The 18363-nt window shown below is 47.7% G+C and overlaps 3 protein-coding genes across 4 annotated transcripts; 1 reads left to right on the forward strand and 2 right to left on the reverse strand.

Annotated features, from left to right (window-relative positions):
- The first annotated feature begins 120 nt into the window (after positions 1-120).
- Positions 121-1766, forward strand: LOC120894092 (ATPase ASNA1 homolog). Of its 2 annotated transcripts, none has more exons than XM_040296468.1 (4): positions 121-251; positions 318-743; positions 809-1067; positions 1137-1766. In XM_040296468.1, the coding sequence occupies exons 2-4, from the start codon at positions 331-333 to the stop codon at positions 1476-1478; spliced, it is 1014 nt and encodes a 337-aa protein (XP_040152402.1). In that variant the 5' UTR covers positions 121-251; positions 318-330; the 3' UTR covers positions 1479-1766. The 2 variants fall into 2 exon arrangements, with proteins under 2 accessions (XP_040152402.1, XP_040152403.1); XM_040296469.1 differs by having other exon boundaries at positions 139-251; positions 321-743.
- On the reverse strand, positions 1753-4467 carry LOC120894090 (2-amino-3-ketobutyrate coenzyme A ligase, mitochondrial). Its single transcript, XM_040296465.1, has 3 exons — positions 3801-4467; positions 2933-3135; positions 1753-2858 (listed from the first exon to the last, which is right to left on the reverse strand). The coding sequence occupies exons 1-3, from the start codon at positions 3856-3858 to the stop codon at positions 1839-1841; spliced, it is 1281 nt and encodes a 426-aa protein (XP_040152399.1). The 5' UTR covers positions 3859-4467; the 3' UTR covers positions 1753-1838.
- A 387-nt stretch (positions 4468-4854) lies between these two features.
- Positions 4855-17567, reverse strand: LOC120894089. The gene is given in 8 exon segments (XM_040296464.1): positions 4855-7683; positions 7763-8296; positions 8374-8571; positions 8643-8779; positions 11007-11033; positions 11036-11129; positions 11215-12129; positions 17400-17567. Coding segments are annotated over 7 exon segments (1560 nt in total). The 5' UTR covers positions 11419-12129; positions 17400-17567; the 3' UTR covers positions 4855-7317.
- Between the last annotated feature and the right edge of the window lie 796 nt (positions 17568-18363).

An 18363-nucleotide genomic window follows, 5' to 3' on the forward strand; every position in this document is an offset into this window, starting at 1 on the left:
GTTTCATAAATATCTTTTGCATGGTTGTAGTCTTTTTATGTAACACATGTTTGTGCAATTTTTTGCATTTTATAAGAAGTATTTGATAATTAAATAAGAAATGAAAAACAAATTAGAAAACGTAACCTCCCTACGAACTGACTGTTTGGCAACACTGCCACTGCTGTCAGTGCTGCTTTGTTGACATCTGACGTGCACCGACAAAGAGGTGAAATTCAGCTCACGAAACAGCAGCGAAAAAATACCCAAACGTGAGTGTGTTATTCACCTTTCTCTCTACCGAAATCTAACTCCAGCTCGTTTGCCCTTTCATGCAGCAGCATCAACACAATGGAGGATGAATTTGAGCCGTGCGAACCGACGCTCCAAAACATCATCGACCAGGCGTCGCTGAAGTGGGTGTTTGTCGGTGGGAAGGGAGGTGTCGGCAAAACGACCTGCAGCTGCAGCCTGGCCATCCAGCTGGCCCAGAAGCGCGAATCCGTGCTGATCATCTCGACCGATCCGGCCCACAACATATCCGATGCGTTCGATCAGAAGTTTACCAAGGTGCCGACGAAGGTGAACGGGTTCGACAATCTGTTCGCGATGGAGATTGACCCGAACGTCGGCATCAGCGAGCTGCCGGACGAGTACTTCGAGGACGAAGCGTCGCCGCTGAACGTGGGCAAGGGGATGCTGCAGGAGGTGATCGGAACGCTGCCCGGTATCGATGAGGCAATGAGCTACGCGGAAGTGATGAAGTACGAGGGCTCGATGATCGGGATGTTCCGTTTGGAAAGCTTAACGATTCACTTTCCCATTTTAGGTTGGTGAAAGCGATGAACTTTTCGGTAGTTGTGTTTGACACAGCACCAACCGGACACACACTACGATTGCTGTCATTCCCGCAGGTCGTCGAGAAAGGGTTGGGCAAGCTGTTACGACTGAAGATGAAGCTAGCACCGATCATTACACAGATGGGTTCCCTGTTCGGCGTGCAGGATTTCAACGGGGACACGATCGCAAACAAGCTGGAAGAGATGCTCAGTATCATCCAACAGGTCAATGAACAGTTTCACAATCCGGTAAGTTCAGCGCAACACCATACCACACTACGTGCACTTCTCATACTGATTACCTGTTCCTTTCAACAGCAACAAACGACGTTCGTGTGCGTGTGTATAGCCGAATTCCTGTCCCTCTACGAAACGGAACGCCTTGTGCAGGAGCTGACCAAGTGTGGCATCGATACGCACAACATCATCGTCAATCAGCTGATGTTCCAGAAAAAGGGCCAACAACCGTGCAGCATGTGCTCGGCACGGTGCAAGGTGCAGGAAAAGTATCTCGATCAGATTGCGGACCTGTACGAAGATTTCCACGTGGTTCGATTACCGCTGCTGGACGAGGAGGTGCGTGGGGTGGAGAAGGTCAAAAAGTTTTCGCGCAACTTGCTTGTGCCGTACTCGCCTGATGCTCCACCAGCGACAGAGTAAGTCGTCCGCCTGGTAAACGAAACAGGCGGAGTAGAAAGAGCAAAAGTGTATGTGCGGGTGGGTCATCATTTGCGTGCGGGTTTATTTTACGGGAGGTTTTGGAGACACTCGATTGGTTTCATTTTAGTCGGGTATAGTTTTGTAAAAAAAAAAAAACAGGTAATCGATTAGATTTTACTTACCGGTTTCGATCTTTGCGAGGTATTCTTAATGATTTTCTTTCTATTTTATTTTCTTTCCCGAGCTTACGCCCACTATAATAAAAAAGAAACAATTTTTCAACATTAATCCATTCCATGTTCCGCTTCTGAACAATCTGAACAATGTACCGAACGTGTTACGTGCAAGTGTGCACCGGTCTTACGACACCACACCCAGCTGCTTGCCGACCTCAATGAATGCCGCCACCGCACGATCGATTTCCTCCTCCGAGTGAGCCGCCGACAGCTGCACACGAATGCGAGCCTTGCCCTTGGGAACGACCGGATAGCTGAAGCCGATCACATAAATGCCACGCTTCAGCATCTCGTCCGCAAACGTCGACGCCAGGCGGGCATCGCCCAACATTACCGGGCTAATTGGATGATCCATGCCGGAGATGGTAAAACCAGCCCGCGTCATCGCCTCCCGGAAGCGACGCGTATTGCTCTGCACCTTCGCCGTCAGTTCGCTCGATTCCATCAGCATATCGATCACCTTCAACGCACTCGCAACCACTGGCGGAGGCAGCGAGTTGGAGAACAGATACGGTCGAGACTTTTGGCGCAACAGATCGATCAGCTCGCGCGGTCCCGTCGTATAACCACCGGCCGCACCGCCAAGCGCTTTCCCCAGCGTGGAATTGATAATATCACACCGTCCCAGCATGCCGTAGAACTCCTCCGTACCACGCCCAGTTTTGCCGAAGAACCCGGTCGCATGGCAATCGTCCACGAACGTAACCGCACCGTACCGGTCGGCTAGCTCGAAAATTTCCGCCAACGGTGCCACATTACCATCCATCGAGAACACACCATCCGTTACGATCATCTTGACGCGGGCGTCCGTCGTACGCAGCTTCTCCTCCAGATCGGCCATGTTGCGGTGCAGATAGCGCGCTTTCTTCGCCTTGCACAGCCGAATGCCGTCGATAATGGAGGCGTGATTCAGCTCGTCGGAAAACACGGCATCCTCGGGCGTCAGGACCGCCTCAAAGATGCCCGCATTCGCATCGAAACAGGACGCGTACAGGATCGTATCCTCACGCTGGTGGAACTGCGACAGCTTGTTCTCGAGCTGCTTGTGAATGTCCTGCGTGCCGCAGATGAAGCGAACGGAGCTCAACCCGGCACCGTACTCATCGAGAGCCTTCTTGCCATAGTTGATGACGTCATGATTGGCCTTTTAGGGGTGATAGAAAATATTGAGAAAGGATAGGAAATAATTCACAACGTAAAAGGTTGAAGACCTCTTACCGATAGTCCGAGGTAGTTGTTAGCACAAAAGTTAAGAATCTTGCCGGTGCTACCCTCCACACCAATAGCAGTCGCTTGCGGCGTGGTTATAATACGCTCACTTTTGTACGTTCCGGCCTCCCGGATATCGTCCAGCTGGTGTTGAATGATCTGCCGAAGCTTATGATTACCGGCAGTGGCAGTACTATAGAAGACGAGGCGTGCTGAAATTTAACAACACATTTAAACCGACATTCGTGAATCACCACGTGCTCAGTGAAGCTTTAAAATATCTATTACAGTGTATGGAAAGGCCACTCGCATCAGCTGATATTTTGCAACTGCTCTCTATGCTCTGTCTCTAAACCACTCCCAATTTTCTATAGATATTCCGCTGCTTAACTACAGCTGTGCTGACGCACGCATTCATTTGCCTCTCTAGTTTTCTTACACCCGCTCGAAAGGGTCATTTGTCATGCGTTTGTGTCCTTGAACGTACTAAAGGATGTGCAAACGGCGGCGCACATGTCAATCATGGGTGGAAGACCCTCCCATTGGAAATCTGATGGAAAGATGGCTAGTAAAAATAGATTCGTATTGTCGGCAACAGAAGCAACAGAGGGTAAGAGTAGTAAGAGAGAATACATATTTTTCTCTCGTGAAAAGAAAACAATGGTTAACGGTTGAAAATAACGCAATTTGTCCAGATACATGTGAAGAACCTTACGTAAACTTGGTCAAAATCCTCTTCTAACCAATCCACACACACACACGATAGCAGGTTGACCATGTGCCGAAATCGAGCACGCAAAAAACCGGTTCCACGCAAGCAACTGCATAAAATGCATCTTTTCTACTTCCCTCGTACTGCCCCCTTCCTTCTACTTACCGCTTGCTCCGCTGCTGCACTGCTGCAACAAGTTGCGTGTAAACTGCATCGTTGCCATGCTTGACGATTTGTTCAAATGCCGTCGAGCGCTAGCTGCTTTGCAAACTACAATGAAGCACTTTTTTACCAAAGATGTTTGTACAGTGTGGTGGGCAGGTCTATATAATGCAAGCTGGAATGATGACGATTCTATTCGTAGTGCGAGCACGTTTTAATGTAACCCGAGGAATAGAACGCGAGGAGGGAGAGGGATTGTCTTTCCCGTCTGCTGTATGATCTAAGCCGCTTTGCAACAATGTGCAACAATGTAACACAGTTCTAATACGCTACACTCGACACTCGCGTAGTCGTCGCTCAGCTCAGCCAGAGCCCAGGCGAACGAAAGGGAACGCAATTTGGTTTTGATTAGACCGGCGAAATTGGATCAATTGTGGAGCGTGAGGGATGAAGACTGAGACAGTGTGTACGATGAACGATGAAACCGTGCCAAACCAATTGCATGTAGCTCGCCGATGGAGGGATGGATGGAAGAAGCTAACCGAAAACCGTTCGCCCCGTCCGTACTGGTCGAAGCGCAAACAACCACTAGTGCCCGGTTGTTAATATTGCTCCGTGCGCAAGTGTGCGCAAGCGAACCGAGTGCCCCCGTTTGGTTGGTAGGCGGCGGTAGACAAGCTATATACCAATTCAATTTCTAACAACTTGCTGTATATCTAACGGACAGAATGAGAGAACGGAACCGGGAGAGAGAGAGAGAAAAATGCGCCAAAAAGGATCCATAATTACAAACGTGAGAGAGTGCGAGCGAATGGACCGGATCGCATAGCAACCAAACGCGCGTCGTTATGGATGTCGTTAGGGAATGATGCGCGACGCACCGGTTTTGTACGCGAACGAAAGGGAAGCATAATATGCGCGACAAATGATCGAGCGTGGAGCATAAATCATATATTATTATTATGCTCTTACTGTGCGGTTTGTTGGATATAAAAATTTGAAGGTTTTAAAATATGTCACACAATGACAAATACGAAAAAAGGAATGGCATTTGGTATGCGTTTTAAATTCGAAAGGATTTATTAGGGAGCAATTCAATCTCTGCTGGAGTCTGTCCTAGCTGTACCATGACATTTTTTTTTATTTGTGTGATGATTTTTCATAAAGACTTTGCTTTTGTGAGTTGTTTCTCTCTCTCTCTCTCTCCTTCTTACTTCTTATCGTAACATTTTGGTATTCTTTTCGACCGAACCATTCTGTGCATGTACGACTATTACGCGTATCATGTTCGCCTGTTGAAACTATTGTTGATTGAATCTCGTTTTAACCTCTCCTTCACTACTTCATGGTTGTTTGCTTTTTAAAGAGTGTAAAAAATATAGAAAGAAAATAAAAGCAGCATCTGAAGTATGCACTATTTCTACACATAAGTCCCCTCTTTCTTCATCGGTATGGTACAAATAATAGACAGTCTTAAACAAATTAATATCAGTTTAAATCAAAATTAAGTACGTTCGTACAACTATCGGGAGTTCTTCTTAGCATAAAGGTACACACACACAAAAACGCATCTTTATCAAACAAAATAGTTCTTCTCTGCCCCGTTTGTCCCCTGTTTTCCTTGTCTCACTGTTCCCGAGTGTAACGTAACAGAACGAAGAAAGAATAGATAAAAATGCAAACATCTAATTCAACATTTTCCCCCGCTTTCTACCTTCTCTACCCTCCTCCGGTTTGCATTGGTTTGCACCCTCCTTCCCCTGTTCCAACAATCCAACATACAAGCATCCTCTTATCAATCCTCGCTAAACGGGTGTGTATTGTAATGCGTCTAAATGCGTGCGTGGAGGATGACGGTGTAACGAATATTATAAACAAGAAATATCTGTACACAGCAGGAGAAAAGCAAAGTTTTGGTTTGATTAAGGCAAGTATATAACGGAGCAAACGAAAAAAAAATCTCATCTTAATACTAAAAAACTAAACCGCATCGAAAGCGTCACAAAACCAAAACGTTCGAAAGCATTATTTAACATTAAAATTAAAAAAAACACACAACCGCGAGGAGGGCGCGATTTTTGCGCTTCCAAATGAGTGATAGTGTGAGCCTATCATTCGTATCACGTTCATGCACAAAAACCGTCCATCTTGAAAAACAAACAAACTGACCGATCAGTATCATTTTCCCTTTTGCTGACCTTTTTCGACTCCTTTTCTCGCACCGTGTTTCCCAATCGACCAGTGTATCGATTGTTGGCGTTCTTCGGTACTCTTCCCCAGGAAACAGGAATATAGAAGCCTCGCATATAAATCTGTCTGGGATGCCAACGGTTCACTTCTTCCCCGACGATTAATCCTTTCTTTTTTTTTGTCATTTGGTTTTAAAATGTATAATTTTGTTTGTTTGTAAGGTACTGAAAGTATGATGTTTCACCGCGTGTGTGTTAATTTGGCTTGGGATTTCGTTAAACATACCATCTTTTCTGTCCTACATGACGGGGCATCAACGCGCTTCTAGGGAACAATCGCTTCTCTCGCATGCTGTATGTGCCACACAACAAACTAAAAACTATGCGCTGTGGTATGGTATTTCATTTTTCTTTTTCTCTCTTCTTGCTAGTGTAATTTCTAAGTAAGTGTGAAAGCTACTGCTGAGTAAGAGATGCGTGTTTGGTTGATTTTGTTTTGCATTAGAAACTGAATCCGAGTTTTGATACGAAGACGTAAGGTGCATCTGCTACGCTTCTGCTAAATGTCTGTGACGACCTCGTGGTTCGATGTGTTTTGTTTGCTGCTTTGGATCAATGGAGTGTGTTTAGTCTTCTTTGATATCCACTCCACAATGGATCCTTATCTCTCTTTCATCTTTTGATTTGATAGTTGCTACTTGCTTATCAAAACTTAACCATGCTTTGTAAAGAATCTGCATTCTGGCCTGTGAATGTGAACGTGTCTGTGTGTTTCTTTTTCTCTACACATGTGTTTCTAATTAGTGCAAAATGTTTAAATCGAAACCCAAAATCGTGTTCAATTGCCAGCCCGTCTTCAGTAATTGCTCATTGCTGCTCTGCCATTTGCTCAACTGTTCTGTTCATCCTTTTCGTTTCCTTCCGAGCTGCCTTTCCGGGTATCTCTCTTTCAATCACACACACACAGACACGTCGACACATTCCCCTTTCTCTCTACGTTCGTTTGCACTTACTCTATCATTATTTCGCGCGCGTTCCATCTTTCCATGCTGCCATTTCGTCACATTCGTCTTCATTTTCCCTGTCGTTCTGTCATTTCTCTTTCTCCCCTTACATTCGCTCCGAAAACACGCCTTTAATTAAAACTTTGGTTTACCTTGTCCGGCTGTCCGCAACTGAAACATGTTTGTTTCTTGTTGGGGAGGCTCATACCTGGCTGTTATTGTGATTTAACTGTATCATCGAAAAGCGTCCGAAAAAACATCGTAAGCCACACCGAAGCCATTTAAATTCCTTTTCGTGTTCATCCGGAAAATAAAACCTTTCCGCGCTTACATTACGGAATCGAACAGCCCGCCCGCCTGCTGTTTGCTGCTGCTGCTGCTGCTGCTGCTTGCCGTGTTGGCCGCTCCACTTGCGTCGGCAGCGGGTGCTTTGGCTACGCTGGCTGGCTGACCGGCGGCGGCGGCGGAGGAGGGTTGCGGAGTCGTGGACTGTGGCAACTGTTGTACCAGCGTACCCGGATACAGCAGCTTGGCCAGGGAGGAAGCGGTGGTAATGGTGGTTGTGCTAGCGGACAGTGATGATGGTGCGGCCGTCGGTTTCGGTGCGATGCGTGCGCTTACCGTGCTGGCGACCGTTTGCTGTTCGTTGAAGAATTGCGACAGCACCGGGGGCATACCGTCCTCCTTACTGGCCTGGAAAAAAACACACAAAACATTGTCGGTTTTCATTGAAATGTCCCCCTTCTTTCGTTACGGTTCACGTTTAGCTTACCTGTTGCGTACCGTTCGCTTCACCGGGCCGGTGCAGCGACACCTCCTTCCGTGCCGCGTTCTGCTGTATCTGGTCCTGCAGCTCGCCGAGCTTCCCTCGCACCTCGTCCAGCTTGCTGTGGTACTGCTGGCACTCTTCCTGCACCTTCTCGATCGTACCGTGCAGCCCGGTCGTAACGTTCGCCAGCGCGCCGAGCTGCTCGTTGATGATCTTCCGGTCCGCCTCGAGCCCGCTAATGTTGTTGCGCACCTCGAGCCACACCGCCTCGACCGAGAGGACGTGCGAGGAAATGTTGACCGTGTTGTCGAACAGCTGCTCGATGCGCTTCGTCTGATTGCTCAGGTCCGACTCGAGCCAGAGATTTTTCTGCTTCAGCACCTGCAGCTCGCCGGTCACGTTCTGGGCGAGATTGTTCAGCTGCCCGGTCAGCTGGTCTCGCAGTTCGGCTATCGTTTTTTGCATCCCCTTCGCCACACCGTCCCCTCCGATAATGTCCGACACGGCGGTGCTGTTCTGGATGCGTCCGAATAGTTTCTGGGGCAGGGGTGAATTAATTTGATTTTAGGTTAGTAAATTTCTAAAAAAAAATGGGCAAAACACCTTCACCATACCTGCAAATCGTCGAGCGTTTTGTTTAGCTGCTTCTGTTCCGCCTGTATCGTGTCGAAGCGCGTCTCGAGCAGCCCGATGCGGGAGTTGGAATCGCCAATGTTCGACCCCAGATCGGCCACGCTGGACTGCAGCCGGTTGAGCTGTGCCTCTTGGGAGTTTTCATTCTTCTTGTCGATCGTTTCCCGCAGTTGTTTGAGCTGCGCAAAAGAGTGGAGTAATGGAATGGAATTAAATAACGTTCACTACACAACTAGCAGCAGACACTTACCTCGGTAAAGAAGTTGGTGAGTACTTGCTGCATATCTCGCAGCTTCCCGTTGAGGGCGGTTTGGTTTTGTTCCAAGTTTTTCGACGTTTCGTGCCATTTCTGTAGCGCTTCGGGAACATTTTGACTAGTTGCTGAAACTGTAACGATACAAGAGGAAGAAAAGGAATGCAAAAATCAATACAAACGTAAAAAGTAAAGGCAAGAGGAAGCTTCTCCCGAGGTACAGTAGTACAGAAGTAATTAAATGATACTTTGCTAGTGTTTCGTTTGCTACACCCACAAAGGACCGACGTTTTGTGGTCGTAAATTTACTCTTTTGCACCTATTATCCCGCAAACAAAACCTCGCAGTGGAGGGAGGCATTCCTTTGGCCCCATACGCAAGCATAATCCCGCACACGAGAAGAAGCTTTTTTCCATTTTATTTTCCGCCGCTAATTGCCCATTATTCTCCGTGCATCGCTAAACGCTTCGAGGGTTTGTGTACGTGTGTGTGTGTGTATCCCGGTGCCCGGTAATTGAAAGGATAATCATATCCCTAACTGCATTACGTTCGGACGCAGGAGAAAATGCCCTAACAGAAGTAGCGCAGACACGATTCATGGATTCTTGGTTCGTAAAAAAAAACTAAATAAACACACACACGTACGTGCAACGGATTCGTTAAGACACATAAGCAGCAGCTTAGGAGCGCGAAGCGATTGCCTATTAGTTTGCGCATTATCTTCACTCACGAGAAGATGGTTTGACCTTCTGGAACGGGCCCGCGCTGTATCAAATTATGCTCCTAATTGGCACTCATTCCACCGCATTCCAGCCGACTGCTACGTACATTCTAATGAGCTAGGAACTAGTAAATGGTAATAAAACCGACAGGCGCATTCATTTCACGGGGATGAGGCTTGGCTTAATCCCATAATAAAATAGCTCCGGGACCGTTTCTTTCCTACGCTCTCGAAGCGCAACCTCCAAAACAAAGGATATAAATTACCAAAAAGAAGCGTACAGGACAGCCTAAATGAACCTTCTCGGGAATGTCAAGGATCCATCGCCATGGAAAATAGGCAAAGACCAACGGATGAAATGACGTGCACAGCGCCAGAATGATGGATGTTGGTTAATTTTTCCACCACCGCAGCTGTGTCTTGGACATTAATAAATTAACTTTCTCCAGACGGAGAACAATAGAAGAAGCTTTTCAGCAAAGAAATGGCATAGAAAAACACCGAAACACTGACGCCAATGTTTTAAGAAATGTTTTTCGTTTGTTTTTCACAGACACCGCCGCCACAGACACGTCGCCTTAGGAGGTGGAAGACGAATGTCGGGTCATCGGGCGACATCGGTCTATTTTCGATGCAATCGAGCGTGTGTTTGAGAGAGAGAGAGAAGGAGAGAGAGTGATATGGCGACGGTAAGCTAGCATAATCGTTATTAGATTTAGGCTTTTTTTTTTGCTCGAAAGAAGACAAAATGGTGTTGACGTAGGGTGCCGTGAGGATAAGCAAGGCGGCGAACAAACACCACACCCGTAACAGACTCACAGTCCCACAAGCTTCGGCAGGCTTCCAGCTGCGAGGCAATCACATTCCGAGTTCAAGTTCAAGCCTTCTTTAGATGAGAAATTAAAGCAGATATTATCCGAGTTTGGTGGTTCACGGTGCCAACTTTCGGTGCACAGGTAGGACCGATTTCCTGGACTATGTTGGTTCCTTTCTTCAAATTGCCCAACGGAACGGGGTGAGCAGCAGCAAATTGGATACGCTCCAAATCGTTCCAAAAGGGCTTCGTTCGTTTTCGTCCCGTATTTTGGCAAATCTTGAATGCTGACTGCAAACAAGATAAATAGTATTCTTATCTACTATTGACCGCTTTTGAATGTTGGGCACAAAGAAGTCAATGGTTATACATGTATAGAGCTGCAGCTTGAATGTCGAAACACATTCGGCACATAACTGGAAAACTAATAAAATCCTAACGATCGTTCGGCACAGCAATTTGAATCCCTTTTTGGAGAACATTTTTCGTTGTGGTTTCAGTCAGCTGGAACACGTTTGCGGTTGTGAGCACCATTTGCCAAAGAGCTTGTTCTTCTTCTCTCCGTCTCACTTTGCCTTGCCATATTGCCACAGAACCTTTTACGCTTCACTGCATGTTATTGACCGCGCTTTATATATACTTCAAAAGAGGAAACTCAACGAAACACACTCAGGCGACATCGCCGGGGGTTTGCGGTTCAATGGAGTGGCGCAATAATGATGCACCGAGCTTTGTGTGTGTAAATCATAATCCCTTGAGTGGTGCGTGTGTGTGTGCGAAATCGTAGCAGGCGACAGGGCAATATCCACATGGAGACGCCTGGTACCTTGCTCGATGCGGATGCGATACTGCGGATGAAGATGCAGGACACGAACAGCAGCGGACCGCAGGTACGCAGGCAGGAGAACCGTTTCGTCCGGCACCGGGACTGTGTGCGCACTTTCGGTTGCTATGGAAATAGAAAAAAAGCCATTGGAGAATGAATCAAAAACAAAAGCATTTTCATCAACGGGGAATGATGGACGTCTACCAACCCATGAGTAATCTTCCTGTTCATCCGTCGAGTTCGATAGCAGCTGATCGTGCGAGGCTACACCGTTGCTGGCCGCATGACGGCCACCACCCTTCGCACCCTTCGCCAGCGAGTGTGCGACGAGGGCGTCCAGTTCGCGCCGCTTGCGCATCTTCTTGCCGCCGACGCGCAACGGTACCGCCACGTGGTGCCCGACCGATTCCATCTCGAGCGGGTGCGGCGCCTGGGCAGGTCGTTCGTCGAATGTCACCCTGTAGTGATGAGGGGCTGCTTGGTGGTGGTGTTGCGTTTGTTGCTGCAGCTGCTGCTGCTGCCGACCGTACGACGGTGGCGGATGGTGCAGATTATGGTAGGCCGGTGGTGGCGGCAGTGGTGGATGCTGGCCACGCCGCGAAGGCCCCCGGATGATGCCGGTAGGGCGTAGCTCGGTAAGCTCACCGTAGTTGCGACCGTCGGTGGCGGTGGTACTGTCGCCACCGTCGAGCTCTCCGCCCACCCGGTGCAACCGTTCGCAGCTACCGGTGTCTTCCTCTTCTTCCTCTTCCTCTTCTTCTTCTGCTTCTTCTTCCTCGTCGTCGTCGTCGTCGTCGGGGTGATGGTGGTGGCGGCGGTCGATGTAGTCGTCACCCTTGGCCAGACCGTAGCCGTAGTGGGACGACAACGCCTTCGGCCAGCCGGCGTGCACCCGTAGATCCGTGGCGGCGTCCGCTTGCACGCGACTGAACGACTCGTACAGCCAACCGGTGCGGACGGGGACCAACCGCTTCGGGGGCGCTATCGTCGACGCGGTGACACCAGACCGATCATCATCCTAGTAGACGCTGGAGTACACTTTTACGTTCACACACGAGCACTAGCACAAACAACAACTCATTCGATACCGAGTGATACCGAGTAAGGCGAAATGTTTGTCACACTGTCACACGGAGGAAAACGTTTAAATTTAAAACACAATCACGCAAGAAAATGCACGTTATCCTAGCGAAGCGTGCAAAACCATTAACCTTGTGGCAATATTTTTAGGGTGAAATTGATGTAAAAACAATAAACTATTCTTTAATTGCAATCGTTAATCGACTCCAGAAGAGCATTGGAAATTAGTTCTAAATTTAAATACTCATTGACAGTGGCACGATTGTAGCTTTGAAGGCACACAACCGGTCGAAAACGATGCCTTTTGATCTTGTACCAATGCCACCACCAATGCGTCAATCGATAATTTGAAAGGCAAATTGGAAACAAGATCAAAGCCAAACAGTGAAGCGCGTTAAACGGCACGTCGTATACCGCGCAATCGATCTCAGAATCACAGTCAAACCAACACAGTTCTTGCCAAAATGCCGTAAATCCACACAGGGAGAAGCAAAAGCCCAAACGGCAAATACTAATCCAATTGTGCGCAATTGCTTTCACCCAGCAAAAAAAAAAACAACAACCAAAGGTTGAGGAATTTTCCGGAAGCTTTCACCGGTGTACCGGTAGACGACACGGTGGAAGTAAATGCCTGGAAGTGCTGGAAGCTTTCGCTGACATCTTATGCCCACGGTTTGGGGGATTTGGGGAACTGGAACTGACAAAACCACTCAACCGTTACATTCCGTTTGTTGTGTGTGTGTGTGTGTGTGTGTGTGTGTGTGTGTGTGTGTGTGTGTGTGTGTGTGTGTGTGTGTGTGTGTGTGTTAAGAATCTTGCCATGTTCTGGGTGGATTGATATTCCAGCAGAGAGTTCTTCCAGAAGCTCCCACCGCGAAGCGAACAGCAACGCCACCCCCTCCAGGAACAACGGACGTAGTACTTTAGGGACTTGCTTTTTCCACCAGGAGCGCGTTGGGAGACCAGGAGGGAGTTCGACCTTGAAGTCGTTCACACTTATCTAAATAATCACATTTCCTTATGCTAATGTGTCGAGTGAAGCTTTCAAACGAAAAGTCTGCTTCTTGGCAACCCTTGAACGTAGATAAGAGCTTCTCAAGATAAGGGTAGTGGTGATAATAGTTGAGGAACACGAAACCTTCAACTAAATCTCATGACGATTCCTTTACCGGATGACATACAGCAAAAAAGGTTGCTTTCGAATTCGACTACTTCGGGGCATTTTCTTCGAACCGAATGACTTTCCACACACAAAGTCATTTCCACAAAAGCACTCACAGAGCTGGCGGGTACGGATCTAATCTTCCTTCCGTGGTTCCTTTTGCTTCCCCCACCTCAACGGGAAGTTTCCCAGAAGGTCACCCACCTGGAGCGTGTCGGTTCCGTTTCATTTTTTCTTCTACAAAAACAAAAATAGGATTAGTTTCTCCTTTTTAAAGCGCAACCAAACCTTTTGTGGACCGTGTGTTTGACCACCGGACCGTGTGTAGGGGAACAATCAACTACGCTCGAAGGCGGTCCCCCAGTGTTGGCGATTTTTTATGCCAACGCCGTTCGTTACCCTTTTTTGGTACGATGGGGGCAACAACGCTAAACACTGTTGCACGTCGTCCACGGGTAAAGGTCCTTCCGCCCTATGCCAATGGCCGTGTGTGTGTGTTTTATACAGGAAGGAAATGAAATTAGAATTATGCAAATCTCCACCAACGCGGGCACAGCCCAGGCGTGGATGGAATGGATGGAACACGTGGTGCTGGTGACTTGGAAATTGGCATCTAAATTTCAGCATGAGAAATATTGCGCCAAAGGCAACAACAGCATGATTTATGGTAAAGCATCAGGAGGCACGAAACTAGAAGCTTCGTTCGGTCCACGCGGTTTCACCTTATGCTTGGAACATTTTCACTTTTAAGTGTGCTAACCTTTTCCATCCCACACATACACACTACGGTGCTGCGGTGTGTCCACAGGTCGTTAAAAAGGTACGCAGCAAGTTCGACAAAAGGTCAAGGACAAGAAGCTCTTTTTCCACCAAAAAAACACACCACAAATATATACTACGCAGCTAGTTCTTGTGCTGGTTGAGGAGGGGGTCGTTACAGTTGCCCCGTCACTGATTAGACACGAGCATGGCAGGGCGTACCCACCACCACCTTTGCCGTGTGAATCACGGTACTTTGCCGAATCATCTGTTTCAGTTCCTTTCTCCCTTCGTGTCCTCTCGGTGCGTTGCAATAAAAACCTTTAACGAGTAAGCGGGTTGGTGAGCTGAGGAAGGTGCCCTCTGTCTTACAGTGTTTTCCACTCTAGGTTCTACCACGAGGCGATTTTCGTGGAAAGTAAACCCTCCCCTAATACCGCTACAGTAAGATGTTTATTGGCGCTAAAAGTTTACTACATTAACATTGGAAAACTTTGTCCACGCAAAACGAAATGCCGAGTACTGGATGGTAGTAGTAGTAGAGGTACAATTCCCGCCTCAAGTCACATAACACCTGAAACAGGGCCGTACAGGCCGTAGTTGGTCTTCACATGGGGAGGGGAAGGCTCGAGTGGTGTAAGCCGACATAATCTTACCAGCAGCATCAAACAAATTGGATGCGCCAGCCAGGACACACAAAAAGCAAGGAGACAATTTGACCAGCTCCAACCTTACGATTGTAAATGTCAGTAGGACGACGTAGCATGTGAATTATTAGTAAAGGTTATTGAGCTTTTTCTTGTTGTTTGTGTCACACACATACCAATCTCCTAAAAAGGCACCTCAGGCGCCGTTCATTACCTTATTGTATTATGTTGGTAAGTGAAAACAAAAACGAATCTGAACCGAGCACAAATTAATGGCTATACCGGCTAACTTATGTAGCCAGATTCGGTGTGATATGGAATTATTGTAATTTATTCCATCGCTTCGTCACAGCACCGCTGTGGTAACAAAAAGCGGCAAAAGGAACTGAAGTGTTCCACTCCACTTTGTATGTGAGCGTGTGAGTGCGTTACACCGAACCGAACCAAATTACCCGGCCAACCTGACCGGGTAGAGGACCCAAAAGGACCGGAAAAGCAATGACTATCACGCCATCTTGTACTTGTCGCTTTTTTCTGGCGGGTATTATAGCTCCAGTCACTTGCAATACACCACCACCTGTCGGTAAGACCTGGTTTTGGGGCCTGTATTGGTGTGCGGGTAGAATGGGTACGTACGCTGCTGCATAATTCAACATAATCTCCTAATCAATTTGCAAACAATATTTGTTTCCTGCGTATTTTCTCAGCCCCCCCCCCCCCCTGAGTGTAGAGGTGAGGTGAAAATGGCATTTTGTTGCTCAATATTTCGTTTTCTTTACGCCCGGGGGGGGGGGGAGGGGGAAAGTACGTCTTCAGGGGACGCGCGTCAGGCACTGGAATGTGTACACAATTCCACCATTTAGGGTGTCGTTAGTAACGCAACAAAACAAAACGACGGAACAAAAGCATTTCGTCCTATCGCTGGGCGCTTCTGTGTGTCCCACACATCCTCTCTTTGGGTGTGAGTGTTTTGTGCGTATCGGTGTCTCCAAGCGTAGAGCACGAGGATGACACATTTCTGGCGCATTCCAAAGCATCTTTTCAATGTGCTGCTGTGGAACAAAAAGAAGCACACACACACAGCAGAATTGGAGTGGGCACATTTGCATCATCATTCCGGTTTGCCAATTCTGGATCAGCAACGGAAGAGGATGAGTTGTGTGTAGTACTTGCGTTATGCAAAGATGTCGTCGAATCGCACAGATCTTGCAGAATCAGTAGATGTTCTCTTAGCACAACATATTGAGCCCAATTCGACGGTCGCATTTTCCGCAAGATCCTGCTTCTCTTTCCATTCGCATTTTGTGGCTGTGACATAATTCTTCTCCCACCGGCACCGGTACCACATCCACCATTAAAGGGTTTTATGTTACACTTTTTAGCTTTGCTTCACACTGAAATAAACAAACAAAAAATGCTTAGAACATTGCTTTACCAGTACAGAAAGAAATAAAAAAAATCTTTTTTTTCCAAACGGGAGTGTTTCCTGCATGCCTGCATGTATTTACGATGGCCGCACAATGCGTTATCCATGGCATGATGGCGGGGGGACGTCAGCAGCAGTATTGCAAGCAATATCCTTGAAGCGATGAGTACTAAGCGGCCCCTGCTCTGCACCAGAGCCAACTCGGATGCTTCGACATAAAAACGTTCCCACCAATGTTGGAGGGTAGGAGGCGGCTTCATAACAAAAGTACAAACTCATCACTGAAATTACTACTGCCACCGCTGCTGGTTTATGTTTTATCCCCCACGCTTATTTCGCTCTTCGCTCTCCCGTAGCGCAATACACTCTCGCGCGCAACATATCGTACCGCTGAAACAGCAGCTGCGTTGCTGCGGGAAAGGATGTAAGAGAATTTATGTGTACGGGCCGAGCTGCGTCGTGTACGCAGGACAAAAGCAAAGGATAGCAGCAGCAGCAGCAGCAGCAACATGCTGTGCGAGTAGGTAGCGTCGTATGTGCGCGCGTGTGTGTGTGTATGTATAGCTTTCGAGCTGTGGATGATGGGGGAAAAAAGCTTTCCCTTCGCGTTAGGTAAAATGTTATCAAACGGCGCGGGGGGAGGAGAAATATGGAAGAAAATGTTCTCTCCTCCGTCTTCGACGCGCTCAATGCTAATGACCGTATCCTTCCTGGCCGGGGTAAAAAGGCACAATGAATTTCCTCTTTATTCTACAACCCACACACACACACACACACACAGTCTATATCTGGGGGACATTTTGCACGCAGGAAGTTAAATAATAGTGAGGACAGGATGTCGATGAAAGTATAATGATACGTTCCGGTGAGGGTTGCCGTCGTCTTCTACTGGGGGAGGCTTTTGTGCGCCGCTCTCGGGTTCAAGGCTGATATCTGCTGGCCAGCGTTGACCTAAAGACCCTTTTCGGGTTTGCATTCGGGTATGATACGCTTGGGCACACATCTTCTTGCGTGATTATGATTACGACAGACGGACGGATGGAGTTTTTCCCATCTTTTCGTTTAATTGAAAGCTTTATATCACCGGGCACATTAAACGGTCTTGCAAAAGCACACATTATACGCTCATCATGTACACTCTTTAACCGGGAAGAAAAGCTTTACACTACATTCATTTTCACCTGCACTAATGTAATAACGAGCACTTGTTAACGAACCGAGTATGTGATAAAGGCTGCAGACGGAAATTAAGGATAATTTTACAAGCCAGCCCACCCTGGCCCACTGGAACTATAATGCCAGCACAGCACAGCACTCACACACACGCACGCACTTAGCACTAACGCGCCCAAGGACGGTGGTGAAAAGGGAGCAAAAGCGCGTACGCGAAAGGCCGCACAAGCGTACAAACGAACAGAACGCGTCCGAATCTGAGCACACACTGAAAAACCCGGAGCATTCACGGTTCCGCACGGTGCCAAGTAGTATCGAGCATGTGCTCGACCACTTTTCCCGAAACACTTCTAACTGCGAACGCATGCTGCGCAGAGAAGGCCGAGAATCTCGCTCTCCCGGTGAGCGAGGATTTTCCACCCAGATGAGAGAGGATTTTCCACACCATCGCCAACTCTCACTCTCTCCTTCTCTCTTTCTCTCTCGTGCGCGACCTTCTCGTTTACTTTGCGACAATTTGAGCAACCTCCATTCCGCATTAACCAGCGGCGGCAATTGGCAGGAAATGGAAAATATCCGCGGGAAAAAGCGAACCATTTCTTCAGGCAACAAGGGCGGCTGATGTGCGACGGTAGGAAATTGGCTGTGTGTGCATGTTTGCCGGATGAAGAAGTTGCTGCTTTCCATGGCGACACATCACGCTTAGCAACGTGCTCAGAGAGGCGAATGGAATGGAATGCCGCCTGCCGCCGCTCGCTTCGTCGTCTCGGGCGCGTCTGTGTCGGCGTCTTTTTGGCGTACCAATGTTTACTTTGTTTTCGATTGGGTTTTTGTACAGCAGGAACTTTGAACTGTTTCGAGGGGGGCCGAGAACATTTCTGTTGACATTGGCAGTGAAGTGTTGTCGTTTAACGTATTTACAATCGGAATTCCTCTTAGAATCTAATTTTAATATTTAAATCGTGTACATGCTTATGTCAACCTTCCTCTCCTTTATGTGTGCTTGCGAATGGGGAAAGAAACGCATTTCCTTAAACAACCTAAACCCTAAACATCTTGCTGCCTTCCTTCCCTAATCGTATGCATAATCGCTTTCCACTTACCTTTCTG

The sequence above is a fragment of the Anopheles arabiensis genome, chromosome 2 (genome assembly GCF_016920715.1).
Source record: "Anopheles arabiensis isolate DONGOLA chromosome 2, AaraD3, whole genome shotgun sequence".
NCBI classification, from domain to species: Eukaryota; Metazoa; Arthropoda; class Insecta; order Diptera; family Culicidae; genus Anopheles; species Anopheles arabiensis.

What these genes read in the sequence shown, in the direction of transcription:
- LOC120894092 (XM_040296468.1), top strand. Translation starts at nt 331, where the DNA reads ATGGAGGATGAATTTGAGCCGTGCGAACCGACGCTCCAAAACATCATC. An exon ending in AGCTACGCGGAAGTGATGAA is followed by an intron (nt 744 to 808) that starts GTACGAGGGCTC and finishes TTCCCATTTTAG; the next exon opens with GTTGGTGAAAGCGATGAACT. An exon ending in ATGAACAGTTTCACAATCCG is followed by an intron (nt 1,068 to 1,136) that starts GTAAGTTCAGCG and finishes TCCTTTCAACAG; the next exon opens with CAACAAACGACGTTCGTGTG.
- LOC120894090 (XM_040296465.1), bottom strand. Translation starts at nt 3,858, where the DNA reads ATGGCAACGATGCAGTTTACACGCAACTTGTTGCAGCAGTGCAGCAGC. An exon ending in GTGCAGCAGCGGAGCAAGCG is followed by an intron (nt 3,136 to 3,800) that starts GTAAGTAGAAGG and finishes GTTAAATTTCAG; the next exon opens with CACGCCTCGTCTTCTATAGT. An exon ending in ACAACTACCTCGGACTATCG is followed by an intron (nt 2,859 to 2,932) that starts GTAAGAGGTCTT and finishes CACCCCTAAAAG; the next exon opens with GCCAATCATGACGTCATCAA.